Below are 21,319 nucleotides of genomic sequence, written 5' to 3'. Positions count from 1 at the left end.
AGGGACCAAACCTCATCTTTCTGCCAGCCACACCTCATCTTTGTCAGGTCTGTTCAGCCAGTTATAGACAACTCTTCTTCAACTCTTCAACTGCCTAGAGTATGGGGCAATAGCAGTTTTTTGCATTCAGCAAGAAGGTGGCAAAACAAAAACCAGAACTATCATTTGCTCTTTTATCTGGAGATACCTATACATGGCACATACACATGGCACATGCATGTACTCTTCTCTCTCCCTGGCAAAGATTAAATAGTAGGATTCCCTTAGAATTATATATGGCTACATCTTTTCCTCATGATGAAATGAAAATTCAAAAGAAAAACATAACAAAAAATAAATACGAAATACTTTATTCTTGATACCACTGATCTTGACCATCCAGAAGTATACCCAGACAACTTACATTATTAAAAAAATTAAATAAAAAATATGCTGCATCTTTCATGGAAAGAAAGAAATTAAGCGCTCTCTTAACACATATGAAAATGTAGACCTATACCATACCAACATGATCACCTTATTAGATCTAGTCAGGCAGTGATTCACAATGAATAACTCCTCTACTTAATTCAAATATGTTTGTATGATTAGGACAGGTAATGAAACACATTTCCAGAAGTGATTTGAAAACTGTAAGGTGTCAATACATTAAATGAGAAAATTTTAATGTACCTAATCACAGCACAAATAAGCACCTCTACAAAGAGGTAAATCAGTAGTTGTTTTATTGTGAAAATTAAATATTGCTTTTTTAGTATTAATTGCAAAAAAAAAAAAAAGACAGCTTGTTTCTGCTTTCTTTCCCTCTCATCATGAATTATATACAACACAAATGCAAAATCAGTAGTATTAAAAAAAAAAAAAAAAGTGGAGGTTGCCAAACTATGATTACAATCAAATTGAATGTTAATGTCCCAGGAGATTAACGGCTATGACATTTAACAGGATTCTAAACATAACATATGGTCTGTACATACCACTAGTCCCACCCCTACAAATGCAACTCTGCCATCTAACTAAAAATATCAGTAGAAAACTAGAGCAAACAAATTGTTGCTACCTGAACAATCAAGTATTGGTTAAGATTGGGCCTTCCTTTAGAGTGAACCTTGATATTTCATTAACTGCTTTACAAAGTATTTAGAGATAGGCCTTGTAAAATTGTGGGGGGGGGGGAGAAGGGGGCAGTAAATACAACAACAACAATTCTTGGAAGAGTTCAAATCTGGACAGAGCCTCTGTGTTTGATTCTATTGGTTTTTCATCAAGTGTTGGACACAGAGTTATGTTACAAATTTCACATAGCAATATCAATATATTCCCTATATGCACAGGACACACAGGAAGTAACTTTATAATATGGTGAGGATGAAGCCTTATGTGCTAATTATCCTGCTGTAAAGTCCTGGCAGAGACAGAAAATCTCTTAGTTTTTACTGTGAGTCAACTAAGCAAGGTCTTTACTGCATTCTGCATTCATAAACGACCTGCCCCAGTTTATCTCCCAGTAATACTGGAGTATTTCTCTCTATTGGGAGAGGTCAAGAAGAACTAAACATGGATTTATTTTTAGCAGTGCAGATGCAGACTGTTTTCAAAGTGGCCTAGGACAGCAAAGCAATACAGCACACAGCTTGAAGACACCAAGTCTGCTGTCCTTTTAGAGAAAGCAAAAGTAGCCATCACCTCTGTATATAGCTGTTGCTACAGACAAAGGAACAATATGAAGGTGACTACTGTTGTAAGACACCGTGCTGGGATCTACACTGGCTACTTCTCACAGGTTTGATGCTTTAGATGGACTCTACCGAAAAGGCTGCTTATTTCCCCATTTTGTATTTTTGGCTGTTCCACTCAATTTGAATTCTCTCGGCACAGTTGCTGGGATGGCTGGCTACGTTTGCCACAAAGGCTCCTTGCCTCTAACTTGTTTTCTATGCTATACACACAACTTGCTTCAGTAGAAACAATATTTAAACAGGCAAATGCTCTCTCCTGTGGAATTTAACCACTGCCAATTGATGATATGTAGATGGCAGGAGAAGAAATGAAACGTCCAACCCCAGACCTCCAGCCTCTGCCTCTAGGAATCCAAATCAATGGCCTGAAGTGGGGTCAGTCTGGTGACAAATCAGAGCATTCTGCAAGACAATTTTCTTGCCACAGCTTTGGGGAAAGTTTGAGAAATATATTTTTCTACCTATTGATAAACTTTTCCTCTGAATGACAGTAGCATTGATAAATGGCTTTCATCTGAACCAAGACTTTAGGTATGGAGGGGGTATTCTAAATATATGGAGGTTTTCTGACATCTCAATAAACATAGCAAATGATAGGGAAACCCTTAAGAGTAAAAAAAAAGCAACAACTTCTGTTGTTTAGTACATTCATATTTCTAGATTTTAGGCAGAATCTAGACAATACGGAATACAATTAAAAAAAATAAATCTATTGCCTTACCACCGTGCTCCTAAGAAATTTTGGGCATCAGGCAAGCACAAAGTGCAGTAGTTTGCATTTAGGAAGAGTAGGTGCAGGACAACAGTCTTTGTGTCCCATCGCCTTCATTTTCAAAATCAAAAATGCCCATATGAGGAGGCATCAGTCCAGAGAAATCATGACTTTCAAAAGGCAACAGGCTCCATTTTCTGTTTTATTTCCACATGTGTGTCCTAAATCCCATGCTGCAGGAACTGGGCTTTTCCGATGTCTTCAGACAAAACAGTATATTCCCCTAATTACCTGGTACTCTGCTGTCTTTTACAGTCCTGCCTCCAGGAACGCTACTTCCCTCGTTCAGAGAGCTGCCCAGCATTTACAAGGATGAGGCCTTCTTCCAAAGCATCTCAGTGAGCCTGGCTCACAACTGGCCACCCACTCTCACTGAGGAGGTATATCCAAAGCAAACTATTTGGAAAGGATTCTCACTCAGTTGCAGGTTAGGGGAGTAACTTTAACCAAGTATTTGACAGAATGATGCTGCAGAGCTAAGCAAAGTGTGTGCGGGTGGGGAATACATGGCATGGTTTCAAAATTCATACAACACAGTTCCCCGTCTGAAGAAAGGAAGATGTCATCACATGGGAGCTCACAGGTGGCCATCTCAATTGGGACACTGATCTCAACAGTCCTTGAAGAGCCTAAGGATGTCCTCAATACAAGCTGATACTTTTGCAGCAGCAGAAAAAAATATGCTTTCTGTGGGGGAAGCCACTTAGTCTTGAACTGGAGGCCTGCGGATTGGAGAAAGTACAGCTGCCCAAGCCTGTCGGAAGAGCTGGACCAGTCTATAAAGAAACGGCAGTGACGTGGGAGAAGCTGCAGAACAAAACAAAAACCAAAAGAGCCTTTCATTTTAAGAGCGAAAACTAAGATACGCTAAACATACTAAGAAAAGACTGATCCCAACCAGCAATAACGGAAGCGTAGGTGTTTTATTTCTTCCCGTTTGGTTCAGTTCTCAGGCCTTAACCTAGGCCACTGCTCCCATCCCTAGCATGCTTTCTTCAGTATTTTCCAATAGACTATTCGTGGAACAGCAACAGAGCACCTACCACCCAGTAGAAGGGGCGTCTCCAGATAGAGGGGGGACACACATCCCCCCTGCTCGCCAGAAGCCGTCCACATCACAGGACCAGCCCATTCTTCAGCGACAGAGGCAACCATTACTAGTGAGAGACCAGCATAAGCAAAACCAACGCTTGAATACGTCACTGGCCTGGGCAACTCTGTACTTTCCTGGCAGCACAGCCCCAGGAGGCAATCACTCTTCCAGAAGGCATTCACCTTGTAGCACCTCAAGCTAACTGGGGCAGAGGCTGGGTCTAGGACAGCTCAGTCAGTCTCTAACAGTTTGCACCTTGTCTGTTAGAAAAAGCTGAAGATGGGATAACTGTTTACAGACATCTGCTTTTGTTGAGTTACATGTTTCTACACGGACTCCAGGTGGAAAAACTAGAAACAAGCCTAAAAAATAAATTCCTAGCCACCCGGTTCTTTTATGTTCTTTAGATCTTTTATGCCCCAAAGACAACACAATTACATAGACCATATCTATCAAAAGCAACTCTTAATTTATTCTCTGTAGCCGTAGTGGATTAAAAAAAATAAAAGCTCTAAATTCTGTACCTGGGTCTAATCTCACCACCACCAGATATAGCATAAAAGCAGCCAAGAGAATCTTTTTGTAAGGAATTAAATAGAAGTGGCTTGACATGGACCTCAGTGCTCTCCGGAGCAATGTCAACATGGTCAAGAGCTTTTGGGACAGAGCACCTAGAAACAAGAATAAAAAGGCTGTTAGGGCAAAATAAAGTGGGAAAAAAAATCACTTAGAAGAGTCAGTAGTGGTGCCATCCATCTCACCTAACTGTAGACACATCTTAGTTTGATCGCATGCGTCTCTTTTATAGGGAACAGAGAGAAATTACACAATTTTAGGATACAATTCATTGGATCTTTTTTAGGTATCTGCTTTAGGACGATATGAACTTATACCACAGCAGTGCAAACATCTCTGCTGGTAGATAACTCCAGGTGATTTACAGTTCTGGCAGATAAGTAGTACTTTAAATGCCATGGCTTGCTCTACATGGGCTTAACTATTAATGGAGAAAAAGCAAAAAGTACACAGATCCAACAACACATACCCTTAAAGGATGCACTTGCTAGTTTTAGTTGCCTGTTTGTACTGTAATACATTTATTCTGAAATGTTTTAGAAGCTTGAAAATAATTCCCATCTTCTGACACTGGTGGAGACTAAATCCCCTTTGTAATTATCAGCACATGGATCAGCAAGTCTTCCACTGCCTTCCGGGATATAGTCCAGTCCTTCTGTGACTTCCTCATGGCTGGTATGTCCTGACATTATTATTAATATACAGTTACTACTTGCTACCCTTTGTTAGTAAGGGATCTAACAATGCTGGTTAGGTACTACTACAGACCCGTTAGAGCCATAGGTGAAAGGCCTTACCATACCCAGCCATTTGAAATGACGCTGCTAACTCATTTACAGAAACATTCCATAAGGTGGTCAACTTGTCATCTCACTGGTAAAAGGAAACCACCACTACACAGCCAGACTTAAGAAAGGAGAGAGGAAAATTTTCCTAAGCCATTCTTCTGAATCCAGTGCTGCACAACAAAGCAAGGCGTGAAAACTGTTTCCATGCTGTGTCCACAGAGGATGGACTACCCACAACGCAACAGCCATCAACAACCAGGCTAAAAACTAAGCAGAATCACACTCGAGAGTGCAGAACAAATCTTCAAAACTCTTTGAGGATTTACAGGCAATACCCCAACAATTCTGAGGCATCAAACTACAGCTGCTCTACTTCAGACAGTAGCAGAGGGCTACAACAAACAAACAACCTATAAGCAGCTTTTGTTTTTTGAACTTGTTTCCCTTCTTGTTGTCCCAGTGGCACTTTGCTGTCTGTACCCACTGCAAAGTCCTGAGTGCTTGAGGAAGCTGTCTCACTGATGATAGGTCTAGGGCACATGTTGAAGTTCTGGGATGGGCTATCATAGATTATAAAGAAGGGAACAGACAGTCCGCAGATAACAGAAAGAGAACACGGATGTATACGATTTACATTACAATCTAACTTGAACCATTTTGATAATATTTAAGATAGCCAGATCTCTAAAACTTTGAAGGAAAAAAAAACGAAGGAGCACAAACAATGGAGGGAAAGCCTACCCAAAACTGTCTCTCTTGTGGTGTCTTGCTGCTCTTCAGCAGCTGAGCGCATCTCTTCCTGTTGAGTCCACTGACATTGGCTTTCACAAATGATCTTGAGAAGTGCTAGCTGCTGCTCACTGTCAAAAACATCACAGCCCCGCACAAGCTCTTCTGCCCCCTCAAACTGGCCAAGGGGAAGCAAAACACGCAACAGATAGAGCTCCAGCAACGAACCATACTCAGGGAGGCTCCTATTGGTTACGTCTCTCAGCCAGCTACTGCCAACCTCCAGCATCACCTGGGGCTCTCTCACTTTGCTATATAACAGGATGCTAGAACACAACAAAGACAAATATTAGAAGACACAACATCTTTTTAAATTGAGATGAACTGACAGTTACTACTCACAAGCAGCTATCATCAAGGCTTATGTCAAGGTCTACACTCCAGGTAGAGGAAGAGATTTCTGAGACAGGTGGTAGGTACAACCACTGATGTTACTCTCAGAATGACCCCTTTTGTTCCTTATCACCCTAAAGCAGTCTGCTGGCCTGCAGGCATACTCAGGCACACATAAGTCCAGTTGCTCCCAAAGGCTGCCTCTCAGCAGGCTCAGGGTGGCTAGCACCATGCCTAACGCTAGCGTATGCGTTCAGAGAGCAAAATGATCTGCAACAGAAACTAATTCAGCTTTTTTTTTTTTTTAATTATTTCTCTTTTCAAGAACATGCTTGTCCCAGGTTCCACTTTCATCCCGGTTTACAGCATACAAAGTGAAAATGCAGTCTGGCCTGTTATTAAACCTAGTCCTGTGTACCTGGCAGTCGCATGGAGAAACTCACCACAGCTCCAGGATTTTTGGAGGCAGATGCTCAGGGACGTGATAATACTGTAGGACCCAAGAGAGAACTTCCCGCCACCGGTTCATCTCCGCCAGGGCCTGAATCCCCACAACACAGAGGGAGCATTTCACTTCTGCAGAGCTGAAAAGGAAGACAGACAAACCTCCGCAGCTCCCTAAGCGGCCTGAAACTCCACGAGCCCCTAAACCAGCCCTGAGCCCCCAGCCCTGCCGGCTCGTACCTCCCGGCCTCGGCCTCGGCCCCAGCCCCAGCACCGGCCCCAGCGGCAGGGCCCAGGCTGTCGCAGCCGGCCTCGCACCGCTCCAGGGCGGCGGCGAAGTCGCGGTGCAGCACCAGCAGGTCCGTCGCCTCCTCCAGCAGCGAGGCCGCCTGGGCCGACACGGGCGGCCAGGCGAGGGGCTCGCTGCGCAGCAGCAGCTCCGCCGCCGGCTCCCTCCTCATGGTGGTAGCGGCGGGGCTACCGCCTCGCTCGGCCCCGGCGAAGGGGCGCCCCTCACCGGCGCCCAACGCCACCAGAGACGCCCCCACCGCCGCCCCCTCACGGCTGCGGAGGCACCGCCCCGGCCGCCATCTTCTCGCCCCGCGGCGCCACGGGAGCTGTAGTCACCGGCTGCCTGAGGCGACCGGACCCGGCAGCGCGGGGCTCTTCGGAGCGCTGGTGCCCCCGGCGGCCCGAGGGGTCCGTCGCGCCGCGGAGCGGCGGCTCTGTAGGACGGGAACCGCCATGGGAGAGGCGGCAGGCAGAGAGCGCGGGGCGGGGGGGACCTTTGCGTGGACTATTCGGTTACAAACGGGCTCCCTGCCAGCCAGCTAAGAGCCCCGGGAGCCTGCGAAGAAGCTGCCGTGAAAGGTCGCGAACACGTTATGCCGTTGCGGGGGGGGGGCGGCGGGCCGCGGCCGGGGGGCAAGGCGGAGAGGGAGGGGCAGCTGGAGGCCTGTGTAATTTTGACAAGAACAGGACTTAGCCCCACGCTCGCGTCCTCGGCTTGCCTTCCCGGAGCTTCCGGCTATTTTGTGAAGCCGGGTTTGCGTCGTGGTAAAAGGGGGAGTGAAGTTTGCGGGCACGCTTAGAGAGCGAGCCGGGGAGGTGTGCGGGCGACGGGACGCGCTGGCCGCCAGGTGGCGCTTGCGGTGCCTTTTTTTTCCACCCCCTCCGCTTCTTTTTTCTCCCCGTGGTAGCAAGAAATCCCAAGTGTTCCTTCAGCAGCAGCCTGAAAGACACAGGCTGCCCGAAGGAGGCTCCTCAGTCACACAAAGCTGCACGCGCACGAGACAGAAAAACGTCCCTCTTAAGGTAGGGAAGCGCATCTGTCTTTGCCTCGGTGATAAGGTATCCAGAGGCTTGTGCCTCCGCTGGGCTTTGCTTAATAATCGAAACCTTTAATTTCTCGCCCTCGTGCCTGCCAGCGGAGAACAACTAAACCCAAGTCAAAATTTTCCACCTCAGCTGCCCCCACTAGCAGGAGGGTCAAAGAGCCTGGCGAAGGTCGCGGCTTTTCTTCTCCCCGACCGCGAGGTGTCGCCCAAACCACAAGCGCTTTTGCTTGCTAAATGGAAGGCTTTAAGGTGCAGAAGAGCTAGGCAATAAAGTTGCGGTCCTGTGGTTTTCTTCACTATAAACAGCCAGCAGAAGAAGATTTTTCTGAGTGAATAACGAAGGGAGAGTGCTCCCCTTACAGCCTAACGCATGGCTGCTTTCGACGCAGGTCTTTGCCAGCAGTTTGCTGTGCCAGGCGAACGCAGGCCTTGGTCTCCTTATGGCACGTTTCCTGGCAATCTTTGCTTCGGCCATCACCTTACTGAAAACCACGTGTCCAGGGTTTGGCGCATGCTAAACTGTTAAATGAGCTGGAGTTTGGGCTTAAGAACAAGCTCCTCCACTGTACCCCCAGTGCCAGGCATGCAATAATATAAAATGTTTCACATTCTTATTTAACTGATATTTCAAAACAATAGGGTGTCTTGGTTACAAAATAATGATTTCACCATGTGAAAACTCTCTTCAGAAATGAATCTCTACAGGAGAGGTAGAACTTAGCATACTGTTTTGTAACCCTGACTGCTACTATAACTATTTAATGAAAAATCAAAGATCCTAATGCAAAGCATATGTTAAAGTGTCAAGTACAGGTTTTAAAAGGAAACTTCTGTGCTGTTTCAGTGTGGAGGAAAGTGTGGGGAGTATGATGACAAATTTGCTCATAACTCTCTTATAAACAGTTGTTTACAGGTGGCAGAATCAAACCCCTCTTCATTGTAACAGGAGGAACACTCTGTAATAGCAGCGTTCACAAGCCAATGCGTTAGAGTTTGTATGTTGTGTTACTGACTGCAGAAGGAGATTCCAGAAAGATTCAGCTTGGTTAAGCCAAAACCACAGAACAAAAATATTGTAAAAGGAAGGGCTGAGCAGCTAAGCAAGCTAGGAGATAAAACACTTTTCAGACTTCTGTTACTGTTGCTTGGTACTTGCAATCTGGAAAACAACATTCCTTTTTGGGAACTACAAGTCCCAAAGTGCACTGTGGGAAGAGTATGCGTTGTACCAGCTAGTGCCCAGCACAAATTCCCAAATATGGATAAGGAATCAATTTTGAAAAAGACTAACAGTCACTGAATATTCCCCACTGAGAATCAGAAAAGGAGTGAGACAGCATGGAATGAGGTAAGTTTGTAATATGCAAAGATATTCAACAATGTCTTTTGAGGAGAGCAGCCCAAAATATTCTATTCCTTAGAAGGACAGTTCAGTGGTGTAGTGGTGATGCTGGAATTGCTCGCTGTGATGATGAATGTGGTTTTTTGAAAATGAGGATTGTTGTTTCAGGTGGGGAAGTAAGCAGTGGGAGCAGCTGTGCTGCAAAATGAGTCAGATCCTGTTTTCTTGCAGGTGCTCTTTATTAATAAAGAACTACAGACAGATATGTGAGCTGCAACAATAATGCAGTTGTGTTAGAGGTACAGAAAAGGCAGAGAGAATGGGAGCTCTTCTAAACAGAAGATCTGAGTGAGCTGCAGTCTGGCTGTTTAAGAAGCTAATAGGGAACAGGCAGCCTTGTAATAACAACTATGGGTAAAATTAATTTCTCTGTAAAGCATGGTAGAATGTTTTTGTACTTCACCCCTTATCCTAGAGGGGACAGTGTGGTGCCTTGAAGGCCAAACCTCTCACAGTTCTCTAACCGGCAAATAACAGCCACTCAGTAATTCAGTTAAACCGTTGTTTAAGATCAGGTTAGGAGCAATTACTTATTTCATTGGCAATTTGTTAACAAGCAAAGTGGAAAATCTTCTGAGGTCAAATAGAATTGTCTTAGTGGAGACCAGAGACAACCTAACGGCAAATTCAGATCTGTAACGTCTTAGTGGTCGACTTTGGCAGGGACAGAATTGGCTCCTGCCTCCCTCTCTCGTCCCTACAGTCAGACGTCTCTCTCATGCATCTGAGATGCAGTGTGTGGCCGCTCAGTGACGTCAAGTGCAGCTGGTCAGCCTGATCTGTCATCCCAGCAACCTACTTCTACTATGTAGGGTCATGGAGCAGGAGGGTAGGCATGGCACAGTACTGCAAATGTGGGAGATACAGTCCAGCTGTGGAGAGAAGTGAGAGGCAGTTTGGGCTGGTGAACTAAACTGTCACGTGGACACTCTTTGCAGGATAAGAATGATGCTATTTTTCCATCTTTCCTTAAATGTAAACAGTATAAATTGTTTTTAAACTTGGAAGAGTCACTCTTGTATGTGACTATAGCCAACACGCAGGGCTATACCACTATAAATATATTGGAGGAAATCAACATGTTTGGCTGTGCTTCTGCTTCCTGGAGAGCAGTTTCTAGTAATGAGAAAAGGTAAATTCAAGAAAACTTACTCTTAGGAACAAGTAGTAAGAGGGAGCATCACAATGCATTGTGTCGTGGGGGGAGGGGGGGTGTTGATGCCTGGCTCCTTGACTCTCATCTGAAATCTAAGGTTTTTCTTTTTGCTGCCATCTTGATTTTCTATAGGAAAAGAAATGAAATGAGTTGCAGAGGGACCTTCTTTATGTTTTCACCAGCTGTGAATTCACATTCTCCTCCTCCCACTGCTGTGAAGCAGTTCAAGGAGAGTTAGGGATACAGTCACCTGTAACAGGGCCTCCTGAGGTAAATCGCCTCAAGTATTAATCCAGATCTGACTAGCGTGGGGTCACAGGGCCAGAGAGCTGGCAATCAGTCTTTTCTGTGGTCTCTTCTGTGTCAGTAGGCTGTTAATATGAGATTAGCAGCATTAGGGAGACTTTGAGCTAGAAACAGTGGGGCTCTATGGTCTGATTTTAAGAGAAAGAAACCCACTTACACCTAAATAAAAATGAATAGAAGATCTGGAAATATAAAAGGCATTATAAACACAGTTGAACAAAGTAAGGTCTGTAGGAAAGCTGTGGGGTTTTAAAGATGAAGTTGCTTATAAACTATGATGTACTATAATAAAGCAATGACGTCCACAGAGACTGCAGATCTCAACAAGCAGCACTCCCTCTTCATCACCATGTGCTTTTGTTTGGGTCTGGCTAGGCCATTAGACACTGGAACTTGTAATTTGCTTATGTTTCCTATGAGCAATACATCCCGATTAAATATGAAGATAGGTGGCTCAGTTCCCTTCCATTAACTCAAATTCAGGGCTCCCTCTAGCTTCTGTCAGGCTAGCATTAGAGCCCTCAGTTGTGTAAAGGTGAGCACTTTCTGGTTATGCATCTAACAGATGGTCAAGTCTGAAGTCTTCTTTATTTTACTTAAGATAGAATCAAACAAATATTTTATTGTTTTTTTTTAAATAAGACTAGTAAGGGGTGCCTCACCTGATTTTGAGACCACCTGCTAATGTTCCTAGTTACTGCTTTTTAAAGCACTCTCCTCTTAACTTTGGCTGCATGAAAACCCATATAAACAACAGATGAGGATGGCAGAGAGAAGACGGTAAAGATAACTACAGGGGTAGTCATTAGCTACAATCCAACTAGGTGCGAATATATCCTGTGACATTAAAGTCTGAGCAAATCCCTGTTTTAATCTTCATCTTAAAAACACGCTGTGTGAGGTACAAACACCGGACACTGGAAAATTGGAGAAACAGAGGTATTTGCACAACTTGTAGAGCTGGAATTTTACTAATATAATAGCAAAAGCTTTTCGAAAAGAAGGGTGATTTTAAGTTGATCGTGCCTCGTTCTTTGCTCTATATCAAACAAAATACCAAAATACCAAACCTGGCATCCAAGCATGCAAAGAATAAACATTGTTACTTTTTATTTGATTGTTACCAGTTATAATAGTAATAATTAGGGCTGGGTGGGGCATTTCATAGCTTTAAGGTGACCAATTTGGTTAAAGGCCTAAGGCGGCTTCTTTTCTGCAACCAGTTATTATCTGTGAGGAAAATACTAAAGGCTGTCATCACTATAGGTCAATTAAATCTTCTTTGCCCAGCACTGCATCTCTTTGCTCTACTGATTCAGAGTTGCTTCCCCTTCTGACTGTTAATATCTTTTCTTAAAGCCCCACCTGCCGAAATCTATTGTCACCCATTAATCTCTGCACTTCTATTTCAAAAGTGGACATCATGCTCCCATAGCTGGGAGAGATGTTTGCCAACGTGAATCATGAAAGTACTGATACCATAAGGCAAATGGGAAGAGAAAACATTATTTTCTCAAATCACATTCTTTTTACCCTAGCCTAACAGCTTTTCAGTACTTCTTGTTTCAGTGTTTGTCGAACACCTATCCCTCATTTTGAATTCAAGCTTAGCATGATCTTCTGTTAATTTTAACTGCAAACATCCAAATGTTTCATGTTCTGCATTTTGAACTGGGAATTATAGATAATGTTACATAAGTTAAAGCAGCAAACTCTTTTGTCTCTCATGCTGCTGCTCGTGGTTCTTATTTGACTTGATCTTGTGATGCTCATAAAAGTCTTAATTAAAGATTGTTTTAGAAAAACCAGCAGTGCTGTAGAGTTGCTAGGTAACAGTGTCTAGCGCTCTGGAGAGGATCAGCTAGGAAGGGATCGTTCAATGATGCAGCCTGTATGTCTTGTATTTCGCCAGGTTAAGTGTATTGCTGTGCCCATTCAGCGGGAGGACTGCAGCAGGCGGAACTTCACTGCTTGCTGTTTTGCTCACAAACTCGATTTAGTAATTAAGAATTTGTTACTTTTTTATGAATTTGCCTCTGAATTTTTTAATGTAGTTGGTGAAAATGCAATCTCTCGTTTTGTGAAGGATTTCTGCCCTGGTTTTGAAGATCCATATGCTATTTTAGAATCTTTTTGGATTGAGAGGTATGATTATAGTTTGCCTAAAATTAATATCTAGAGCAGTTTATTACTTTCCATTTCTCCTACAAATTAATTTTCCCTTTCTCTCTGTGCCTTTCTTACTTGCTGGTTGTTCTTGTCTTTCTTGGAAGTGTCATAGCAATACTAGATGCAGACAAACATAGGATTAGGTGTCTAATAAGTTTATGTAGCCTTGAGCATACTTGTTTACTTCTCAGCACTGGGGGAAGGGCAGCGCACAAGAAATCTAACTGTTGCCTGTCCTTGAGTTTTCAACTCAGAAGTCTGAGCCAGGACTGTCTGAAAAGACAGGTCCTAATTGTCTAGGTACGTTGTTGTTCCAGCTGCTTGTTGACAAAGGAAGTTGAAAACTCAGTTTGTGTTACCAAATCTGAAATGATTTCTCACTTAGGGTTAGTTCCAAAAATATTCATTTCCAAAAAATGACTCAGTATGGACAGCCTGAAAAAACTTGCTTGAAATACTATGAAAAAGCTATTAAGCTGTAACTAATGTATTTTGGAACTCTAGGTAGGGCAAGTTGTATTTTAAATGTTCTTGGTTTATCAAAGTGAATCTTAAGCCGTAACTTTCCTCTGTCTTGCTAAAGTCACCCTTTAGCAGATCTAGCTGGGGCAATTCAGTGTGGTATTCCCAGTTAGCTGTTCTTGCCCCAGTTCAATCTGTGGAGAGCAGTACCGCAACAGCTTGTGTTTGTGCTCATTAGCCACTTCACTGCAAAGTCAGTGGCTGTTTTTTCAGCTACCACTGATGAGGGCTCGCACCAAGATGGCTTTCTGGCTTTGCGCTGGAACGCACTGGGCAGCACTTGCCAGATCCTTTCCTGCATGAGCATTGTGCAGAGAGTGGCCTGTGTGCGAGGGCAAGGATGTCAGGGGAGCAGCAAGAGCAGTGCTGCTCCATGAGGTGGGAAAAGTCATGAGCTGAGGGTGGGCCTGGTACAGGCAGAGGCAGTGCCCTTACCACCCAGGGTGCAGTCTCACCCGCCTGATCAGAATGGGGTGGGCAGAACAGGGCGCTGATAACGCGTTTCATCAACAGCCTCATACAAGATGACGTGATAAATTAGGTTCAGGGTCCAGTCAGGAGTGTTTGGAGACAAGGCTACAGCACAGGTCCAAGGTCCCCCCGGGAGACAGAGAGAGGGCTGAAGATGTGCATGACTACGTGACTCAGGCCAGGCCTGGGCGCCCAGACCAGAGCTGAAATGGGGCCCCCTAGACCAGTGGGCGGAAGGTGTAGCCTGGGGTTCCTGGGTTACGCTGGTCATGGCAGTTTAGGCCTATTAGTGACCTCAGGGCCTGACAAATGACTTCTTAAGCTGCTACAGGTGTTTCCAAAATGATTAAGGAACTATGAAATGGAGTCAAATTTTTTAAACAGCTCTACTAATTAATAGATTTGTACAAGTGTCTTCATTTAGCTAAAAATTAAAAATGCTCTGTATAGATTCATTCAAGCATTAAAATTATCCCAAGTCTCCTTACGTGTAGAGTTCATTGACTAGACATTTCTGTATAAAATTTTTCTCTTTCTGAACTCAAGGTTTCCTTTTCTTATAACAGAGTTGATAATGTTATTATCTCTCCTACCTGATAGAGGGCTTATTAGTTTTATATTTTTAGTTGTATCTGTGAATTGTTCTGTGATCTTTGTATGAAAGCAAAGGGACTCGTGAAAAGCAGAGCAGCAGTGCTGTTTGCTGTATACACTAGCAGAAGTCAATAACTCCAGAGCAAAGTAACAAATGGAGACTCATGTATAAACTGAACAGTTTTGAGAGTGTGGAGAGCTTGGTGGGTTCTGTCAAAGGTCAGGGACTTAGGGACTTTGTTATAGCTCTCAGGGATAGACAGTGTCATGCCCTCATGTTTCTCTTGAAATGTGTTTGAGAGAAAGCACGAGGAGGCTAGCAGACAGGGGGAGACTATTGGTGCATGCTGGTGTGTCAGGCTGGCAGGGGGAGCACAAAACCAAGCGATGAGGGTCCTGGAGATCATTGTAAACGCTAGGAAAGGTTGAGAGAAATAGGGAGATTGGGAGGTCATGCTAAGTTTGAAAGGGAGAGTGGATGGACATGACTGATATCTTTGGTAATTGGAAACAGAACCTTAAATAGCTCAGATTTGTTATTTGTATTCAAGATCGCTTGTCCGTGCCAGGACTAGGCATCCTTCTTTCTCATGACAAATTAAGCAACGGTTAACATTCCCTATGCACTGTAAGCTGCCTGAACAATAGCCCTTTTCTAAGCTCCCTTTGCCAGACTGTCTTATGCCAAAAGGTGTGTTCACCAGAAGAAATTCAATACTGAAAGATACTCGGATAATTTTAGGAGATGGAATCAGTGCGTGCTAAATCCCCAAAGGAGCTGACTCTCAAAATAGTCTTAGCAGGCAAGCGTGCTCTGTAAACCGTTACCAAAAGTTGTGCTGAAAGCATTAAAACATATTGCATAAGCTGCACGGAGTTTCTGCCTTGATCTTCCAAACCACTGTCCTTTATTTTCCTAAGTTTGCTGTGATCAAAGCTGGTACTCTGGTCTCACTGTTCATGTGACCTTTAAAGATTCAGATTGGCCAGAAGTAGGACAATCTTGGGACTTAGTCTCTTGTGCTGCCTGAATTACAGGGTTAAAAGAGGGCTATGATGTTCCTAATAGACTGCTAGACTGCCTTCACCTTGCTCAGCCAGTTAGAGGTTAACAAAGAACCTTATTCTTTGAAAAAGATAATTGACACTGAAAACAAGTCAACCATCCCCTGGCTAAGCTGTGGAGATCGTCAATGCTTGTGAACAATAGCTGATGATGTTCAGGATTCAGTGGGTTAAGTGCTTAATCCTATACAGAAAGCTGCATCCATAATGGGGTTTAAATGGGGGGAAGCCACCCAATTCGACCCCTAGAGAATTGCTTCCTGCTGCTGGATGATTGGATATGTCTATAAATATCATGTTAGCCATCAGCAGATAAAATCTTGCAGAGCTGAAAAGCCTCTTCCTATTAAATGATACATTGATCTCCATGAAACAGCAGCAGTCTGGGTTAATGAGCCACAGAAACCAGTCCCCCTACTCCTGCAGTGTGATTGTAGCCAAGGAGAAGAAAGATCCATAACCTACTTCCTTTTTGATTTGATGGAAAAAAAATCAAAACTTTTATGCCGTGTTTCCTCCTTCTGCGCAGTCTTCTCCACAGGGCTCTTTCCTTACCTTCTATATTGGACACCTAGGCAGCATATCATCAGCCTTTTGCTGCAATTTGTTCCAAGCTTATAATTTGCTGTCTACATCCATGAGAGAAATCTGTTGGTCAGGACAGTTATGGCAAGCTTGCCTTTGCAGTTTTCTTCAGCTAAAGCAGTCCCCTAAAGCTGCAGAGAACACACCAGCAAGCATACACACCTTTTCCAGCACAGGCACTAACGCACAGCAGACAAACTTCAGCAATCGCTTCTGTTAATCCTCACCCCTTTTTTGTCAACTTTTTGCATTTTTAGCACAAGTGCTTGTGATACTGGGTGTTTTCTTTAAAGCTAAAATCTTAAGGTTGTTAAGCCTATCCTGTTATGCAGGGCCTAAGTTTTGATTTTCTTCCTCTCAGAGCTGCTGGTCCTGCATGCGTGTGTGCACGCGCACACAACGCACATGTACTTACAGACACTTCAACCCCAGTATTTGGATTCTCCATGCTATCTGTTCAAGAATAAAGCTTCCACGTCTCTATGCATATACAGGCATGCCGTATATGCCGTCTTTGCGGAGTTTTAGCCAGTTCTGCTTGTGTTTAAAGATGCTAGCCACAAATGAATTCAACCTTATAAGGTGGCTCAGAGAGCGTTTGCTTTGAGTTTGTGTTCTGTATATTTCTTCCCCACACTACCCATTTGTCTCCCTTTGCCTTTCTTCCTCAGTTTTGTTCTCTAGCACCATGCTCCATGCTCAGTTGCTGACTCACTGGAAATCCAGGTTTCTCGTCCCTGGGGACTGTAACCGCTTTGTGTTTGGCATACCCCTGGATATCACTGTGGGACTTATCTGGAGAGCTTGCAAGAGATGCTTTGCCTGGCCCTCCTGACTGGCAGCTGGTGCTGTTGAGAGTGTTCTTCCAGGCACAATAAGGGCCAAGACAAGAAAGGTTAGAAGAAACCAGGGCTTCATATTCCCAGCAAAAACCATGCCCATAGCTTCTTATAATGTGAGGATATGTAAGAAAGGGGCATTGTGTGGGGAGAATGATTAGGGTGCTTTCTTCTCTTCTTCTCTCGTGAGTTTTGGCCTTCCTTCCCTTCCCAGTAGTGTTTCTTATATGATATACACCACATTAGGAAGGTTTGAAATTTGGACCTGCCTTTCGAGGCAGATCAGTTCTGCCTTCAGTGCTCTGCTTGGCCCTTTCTGCTTGGAAACGGTCCTGTGCTTGTCTAACAGCTAGGGCAGGGAGAAAGGAGCGTTACAGGGACTTTGTTTCTATAACTGTCCTTTGCTGCTTCAGTGTCTTTGAATGTGAGACAGTCTTTTGCTTCAGAAACCCTAGAAGGAGTTAAAGTAAACTGGAATGGTAGAGGGTGATCATGAAGTTCAGCAGCTCTGCCTGCCCTGTGTGTGTTGACGGTTGGGTCTGCTGAGTTCAGCGACGCAAAGAACTGAGCTGTTGCTAGCCCTGAAGAGCCAACATACTAAGAGAAAATGATTCTACTCCATTTTCAGCAGTATCAACAAAATTGTTTACCAAGTTCCGAAGAGTTATATTTTTGGCATCACTGGTTGCCTAATTTGGCCTGTTGAATATTACTTATGAGTAAGAAGGAAAGAACTTGACTTGTCTCTCAATTATGAAGCAGAATTTTTATGGGCGACAGTTAAAGAAAAACAAAGCAAAACAAGTTTTTGTACGTTTACCTCATAGGATCTGGAGAAGCGATGACTATGGAGCCTCCTGATTTCAGCTGGAAGGATAGGTGCTTCCATTGTTTAAAATCGTATCTCTGGTGCCTCAAAAAAAGCAAAACTTGAGACACCCAAAATGAATGAACACGCTTGTAAATCTAGTTGTAAATGGCCTGTTCAGAGTCACACAACAAGACTGCGGAGAAGCTGGAAGGTGATCCCAAAACTCTTCCTTTCAGAATTTCTGTCAGGGACAATCTTCTTCTTTGTCCCTGAAGAGCATGCTAACTGTGACTCTAATACAGGCAGCCATAGTCTGTACTTAGCCCCTTTGACATCACAGCACTTTAGTAGGTTTCTGAAGGAATCACAGAATTGCAGATATTTTCAGGATTTAGTTTGCCAACAGATCTCCTTTTGGGAGGAGCTGCAACCACCCTTGGTTTCTGCTGTCATGCTGAGTGAGGAGAGCCTCCATCTGTTCTCACCACTGTGCGGAAGCTGTAAGTGGATAGTTGCAGCGAGGCTGGAATCTGAGCCTGGTGGCAAGGTGAAAATGCTGTTAAGTGGATAATGGGGCACAAGGTCTTCACTGCAGATTCAGACTCCATAAAAGCACATGTGACAGTGCCAGAAAAGCTATAATCTTGAAACAGCCTCGGTGAGATGGTGTTCCTGGCTGCAAAACTTGGGCTGGAAATAATAGCTACCGTAACATTGGCCTCACCCTGGCCACTGCCTATGAAGAAGGGGAACAAGACCAAAAAAAAAAAAAAAAAAAAAACCCATGCAGGGAACAGCAACAGTAAAATAAATAATAGCCTAATAAATCATTCATGCCAAGGATTTATACAGTGCTTTACCCATTCAAAACACTGGGCAAAACATTAGCTGATTAACCTTAATTAACAATTCAGGTAATTAAAGGGAAGTGGAATAAAAATGATTAGAGGAAGTTTGGAGTATGAAGGCTTCCTGAAATGATGACATGATTTTGCGTCTTTGATGGGAAGAAGAATTTCTTCCTCTAGGGTTTCAATTTATTTGCAATGTGGGTGTTACTACTGCAGTTTTAATAACCACCTGCTTAATTCCTTGGAATAGGAGATTATGGGCAGCACAGCCAAAGGTTTCATGTTTGTTTGAATAGCATTTGCAGTTACATGGGCCTAACAAAAAAACGAGACGTATCATCAGCCTTGTTTCAGGGCACAGAATGATGACCAGCTTGGGTCAGAAGAAACCCTCTTATTTTTTAACTTCACACCAGGAGGACAGATTGCTATATGTTCCTGTGCAAAATTTAGCATTAGACATTGCTGGAAGATAGGGTATAGTTGCAGAATGAGCTTCTGCTCCTCCTTACATAGGAGGGAGAGCCAAAACTGGTCTATCCTTTGATATAAGGGAATCACTGAGTTAGCAATCAACAAGGCATTGAGTATACTGCAAATGAAAGTGAATTTTTTTTATTTTTTATTTTTAATGGACTAATTCATTCCCTTGCAATAAAATAGGAGTCTTTAGCAGAGAATCACTGTGCAGCTTGATTCCTGGCTGTGGCATATTTAGGTTTATATTATCACCTCCTGCCCACGCTTATGCAGCATAAACTCCTCAGAGAACCTGTGAAGAGATGCATTTTTAGTATGCCACCCTGAATCACTTTTCTGTTGAAGGACCCCTTAATCTGCTGGAAGAAGACAAATTCCATGGCAGACTAGAATAACCTCAGACCAAGCATGTAGCAGATTTCCCAGATTCAAATAAAGACTAGGACTTACTGTATACTGTTTAAGTCAGGTTTTCAGTTTATCTGCAACCTGAGAACTTTGTATTTTACACTGGTACAATACTAGTAAGTGGTGCTGCAGATAATGCCAGCAGCCTTCAAGAAAGCAGTGATTTAACAGTGTTAATTGCTTTGATACCTTTGCTATCCTCCTTCAAAAAGACCACAAAAGTCTGTGTTTCTCTGTGACCTGGGAGGCTGTCAATGTAAGCAATTAAAGCTATCAGACTTCTCCTTTTTCTCTCCCTTTTCCTCTGTCTAGTTCTCCTGGGGCTGGAAGATCCTGGCAGCTGGATCTACCCCAGGCTTTTGCCTTTTGTTCTCCTGAGTTTTTCTCTTGGCACCATTCAGAGGTTTTCAGTATTGTGCTTCCACAATCACATGCTAAAATATTTGCACAGCTGTCTGATGACAGAGAGGGAGAGAAAGAGAAAAATCTACTCTTCTGTTACTCAAAAAGGAGGGGAAAAAAAGAGTTTAACATGAGTTTAATCATACAAAATCTTTGCTTTGCTCTGCTCTTACTCAAGTAACATCTCTTGCATCTTGTCTGGTTTCCCCCATGTCCTCCACCTTGCTCTTCTCCTACATACAAACTCACCTTTTCCTGCTCCTCTTAAAGACTCTGTGGGTTCCCTCACAACAAAGACTCCATTACCCACCTGCATGCACTCACTTCAGCCTATTCCTGGTTTACAGAAATAGGACCGACTCCTGCAGTCTATAATCAGGCAAATCTCTGACTGAAGTCAGTGGAAGTTTTGGCAGAAGGACTGCAAAACTAATTAACGTTCCTCCCCCAAGCATATATATTGGATGGTGATGAGAGATGAGGAAATGCTACCTAGAAATGAAGTCAATTAATAAATGAGAAGTAGATGTGGGGAAGAACAGTTGATTGAATTATTTATAATGCAGTTATAGAATAGCTGAGTTGCTGAGCTTTCCAGCAACCCATCCATAGCAGGCATGACCATAGCAGTTAATAAGAATACAGACAAGCAGGAGTAAGGACCTTCATGGAAATCAGGTATGGAAATATTTTTGGAAAAAAAAATATATCCAAATCATTTATCATAAGTAAGAATGTATTTTAGGGTCCTGATAACTTTCTAGTGCCTTGAAAACTCATTGTGAGTTAATTTTGTAAGCAGTGCACCAGAGATTTTCAAGCAAAAACTGAGCAAATGTGGTCCCATCTTTTAAAAATAGGAAAGCAGTATAGACACTTCTTATCTGATAAGGCTATTGGTAGACTGTAGGGAAAAAATGGAATACACACAAAAACGTAAAAAGTTGATAGCGGTACTAAGAGCAGAAAAGAACTTCAATATTTAAAAGAACCAACCTTGCTGCACATTTCTTGACAGAATTATCTAATTAGGGACTGAGGATTAGAGAGTAGATATATTAGATACTTTGTTGCAATGTGTGGAAAATTAAACTTTTCAAAAGCTTCAGTGGCTAAAAGAAAGAGAAGCAAAAAGGCCAGTAAGATCTTTTCCAGCTTTGACATCTATGATTCACATGCATGCCCTCCCACTGCAAACAATCCACTCCCTCCCTACTTGCATATAAACACATGCTCCCTCCCTGTATTCTACTCTTAGACCACACACGCATCTATGGCCACTTTCTGCCCTTCATATCAGCCAGCATCCTGCCTTGGACACATGAACTCCTTCTCTGAACTAACTCCTCAATTAAAGGTGTGTTTCCACCCTAGTCCACCAACAAGT

The 21,319-nt window shown here is 43.4% G+C and overlaps 1 protein-coding gene across 2 annotated transcripts; it reads right to left on the bottom strand.

Annotated features, from left to right (window-relative positions):
- Nucleotides 1–334: 334 nt before the first annotated feature.
- PEX26 (peroxisomal biogenesis factor 26) lies at nt 335–7,140 on the bottom strand. Of its 2 annotated transcripts, none has more exons than XM_009680023.2 (5): nt 6,775–7,140; nt 6,534–6,674; nt 5,710–6,023; nt 4,129–4,275; nt 335–3,318 (listed from the first exon to the last, which is right to left on the bottom strand). In XM_009680023.2, the coding sequence occupies exons 1-5, from the start codon at nt 6,993–6,995 to the stop codon at nt 3,215–3,217; spliced, it is 927 nt and encodes a 308-aa protein (XP_009678318.2). In that variant the 5' UTR covers nt 6,996–7,140; the 3' UTR covers nt 335–3,214. The 2 variants fall into 2 exon arrangements, with proteins under 2 accessions (XP_009678318.2, XP_068803851.1); XM_068947750.1 differs by having other exon boundaries at nt 5,926–6,023; nt 6,775–7,103.
- Between the last annotated feature and the right edge of the window lie 14,179 nt (nt 7,141–21,319).

This window comes from Struthio camelus, chromosome 1 (assembly GCF_040807025.1).
Source record: "Struthio camelus isolate bStrCam1 chromosome 1, bStrCam1.hap1, whole genome shotgun sequence".
NCBI lineage: Eukaryota > Metazoa > Chordata > Aves > Struthioniformes > Struthionidae > Struthio > Struthio camelus.
The sequence above is the reverse complement of the archived record's forward strand: the minus strand, read 5'-3'. Positions and strand labels throughout refer to the sequence as shown.

Bases quoted from the DNA above. Each gene is read 5' to 3' on its own strand.
- PEX26 (XM_009680023.2), bottom strand. From the start codon at position 6,995: ATGAGGAGGGAGCCGGCGGCGGAGCTGCTGCTGCGCAGCGAGCCCCTC. The intron at 6,024-6,533 runs GTGAGTTTCTCC...GTTGTGTTCTAG, and splicing joins CCAAAAATCCTGGAGCTGTG to CATCCTGTTATATAGCAAAG. The intron at 4,276-5,709 runs GTAGGCTTTCCC...TCTTGTTTCTAG, and splicing joins CACAAGAGAGACAGTTTTGG to GTGCTCTGTCCCAAAAGCTC.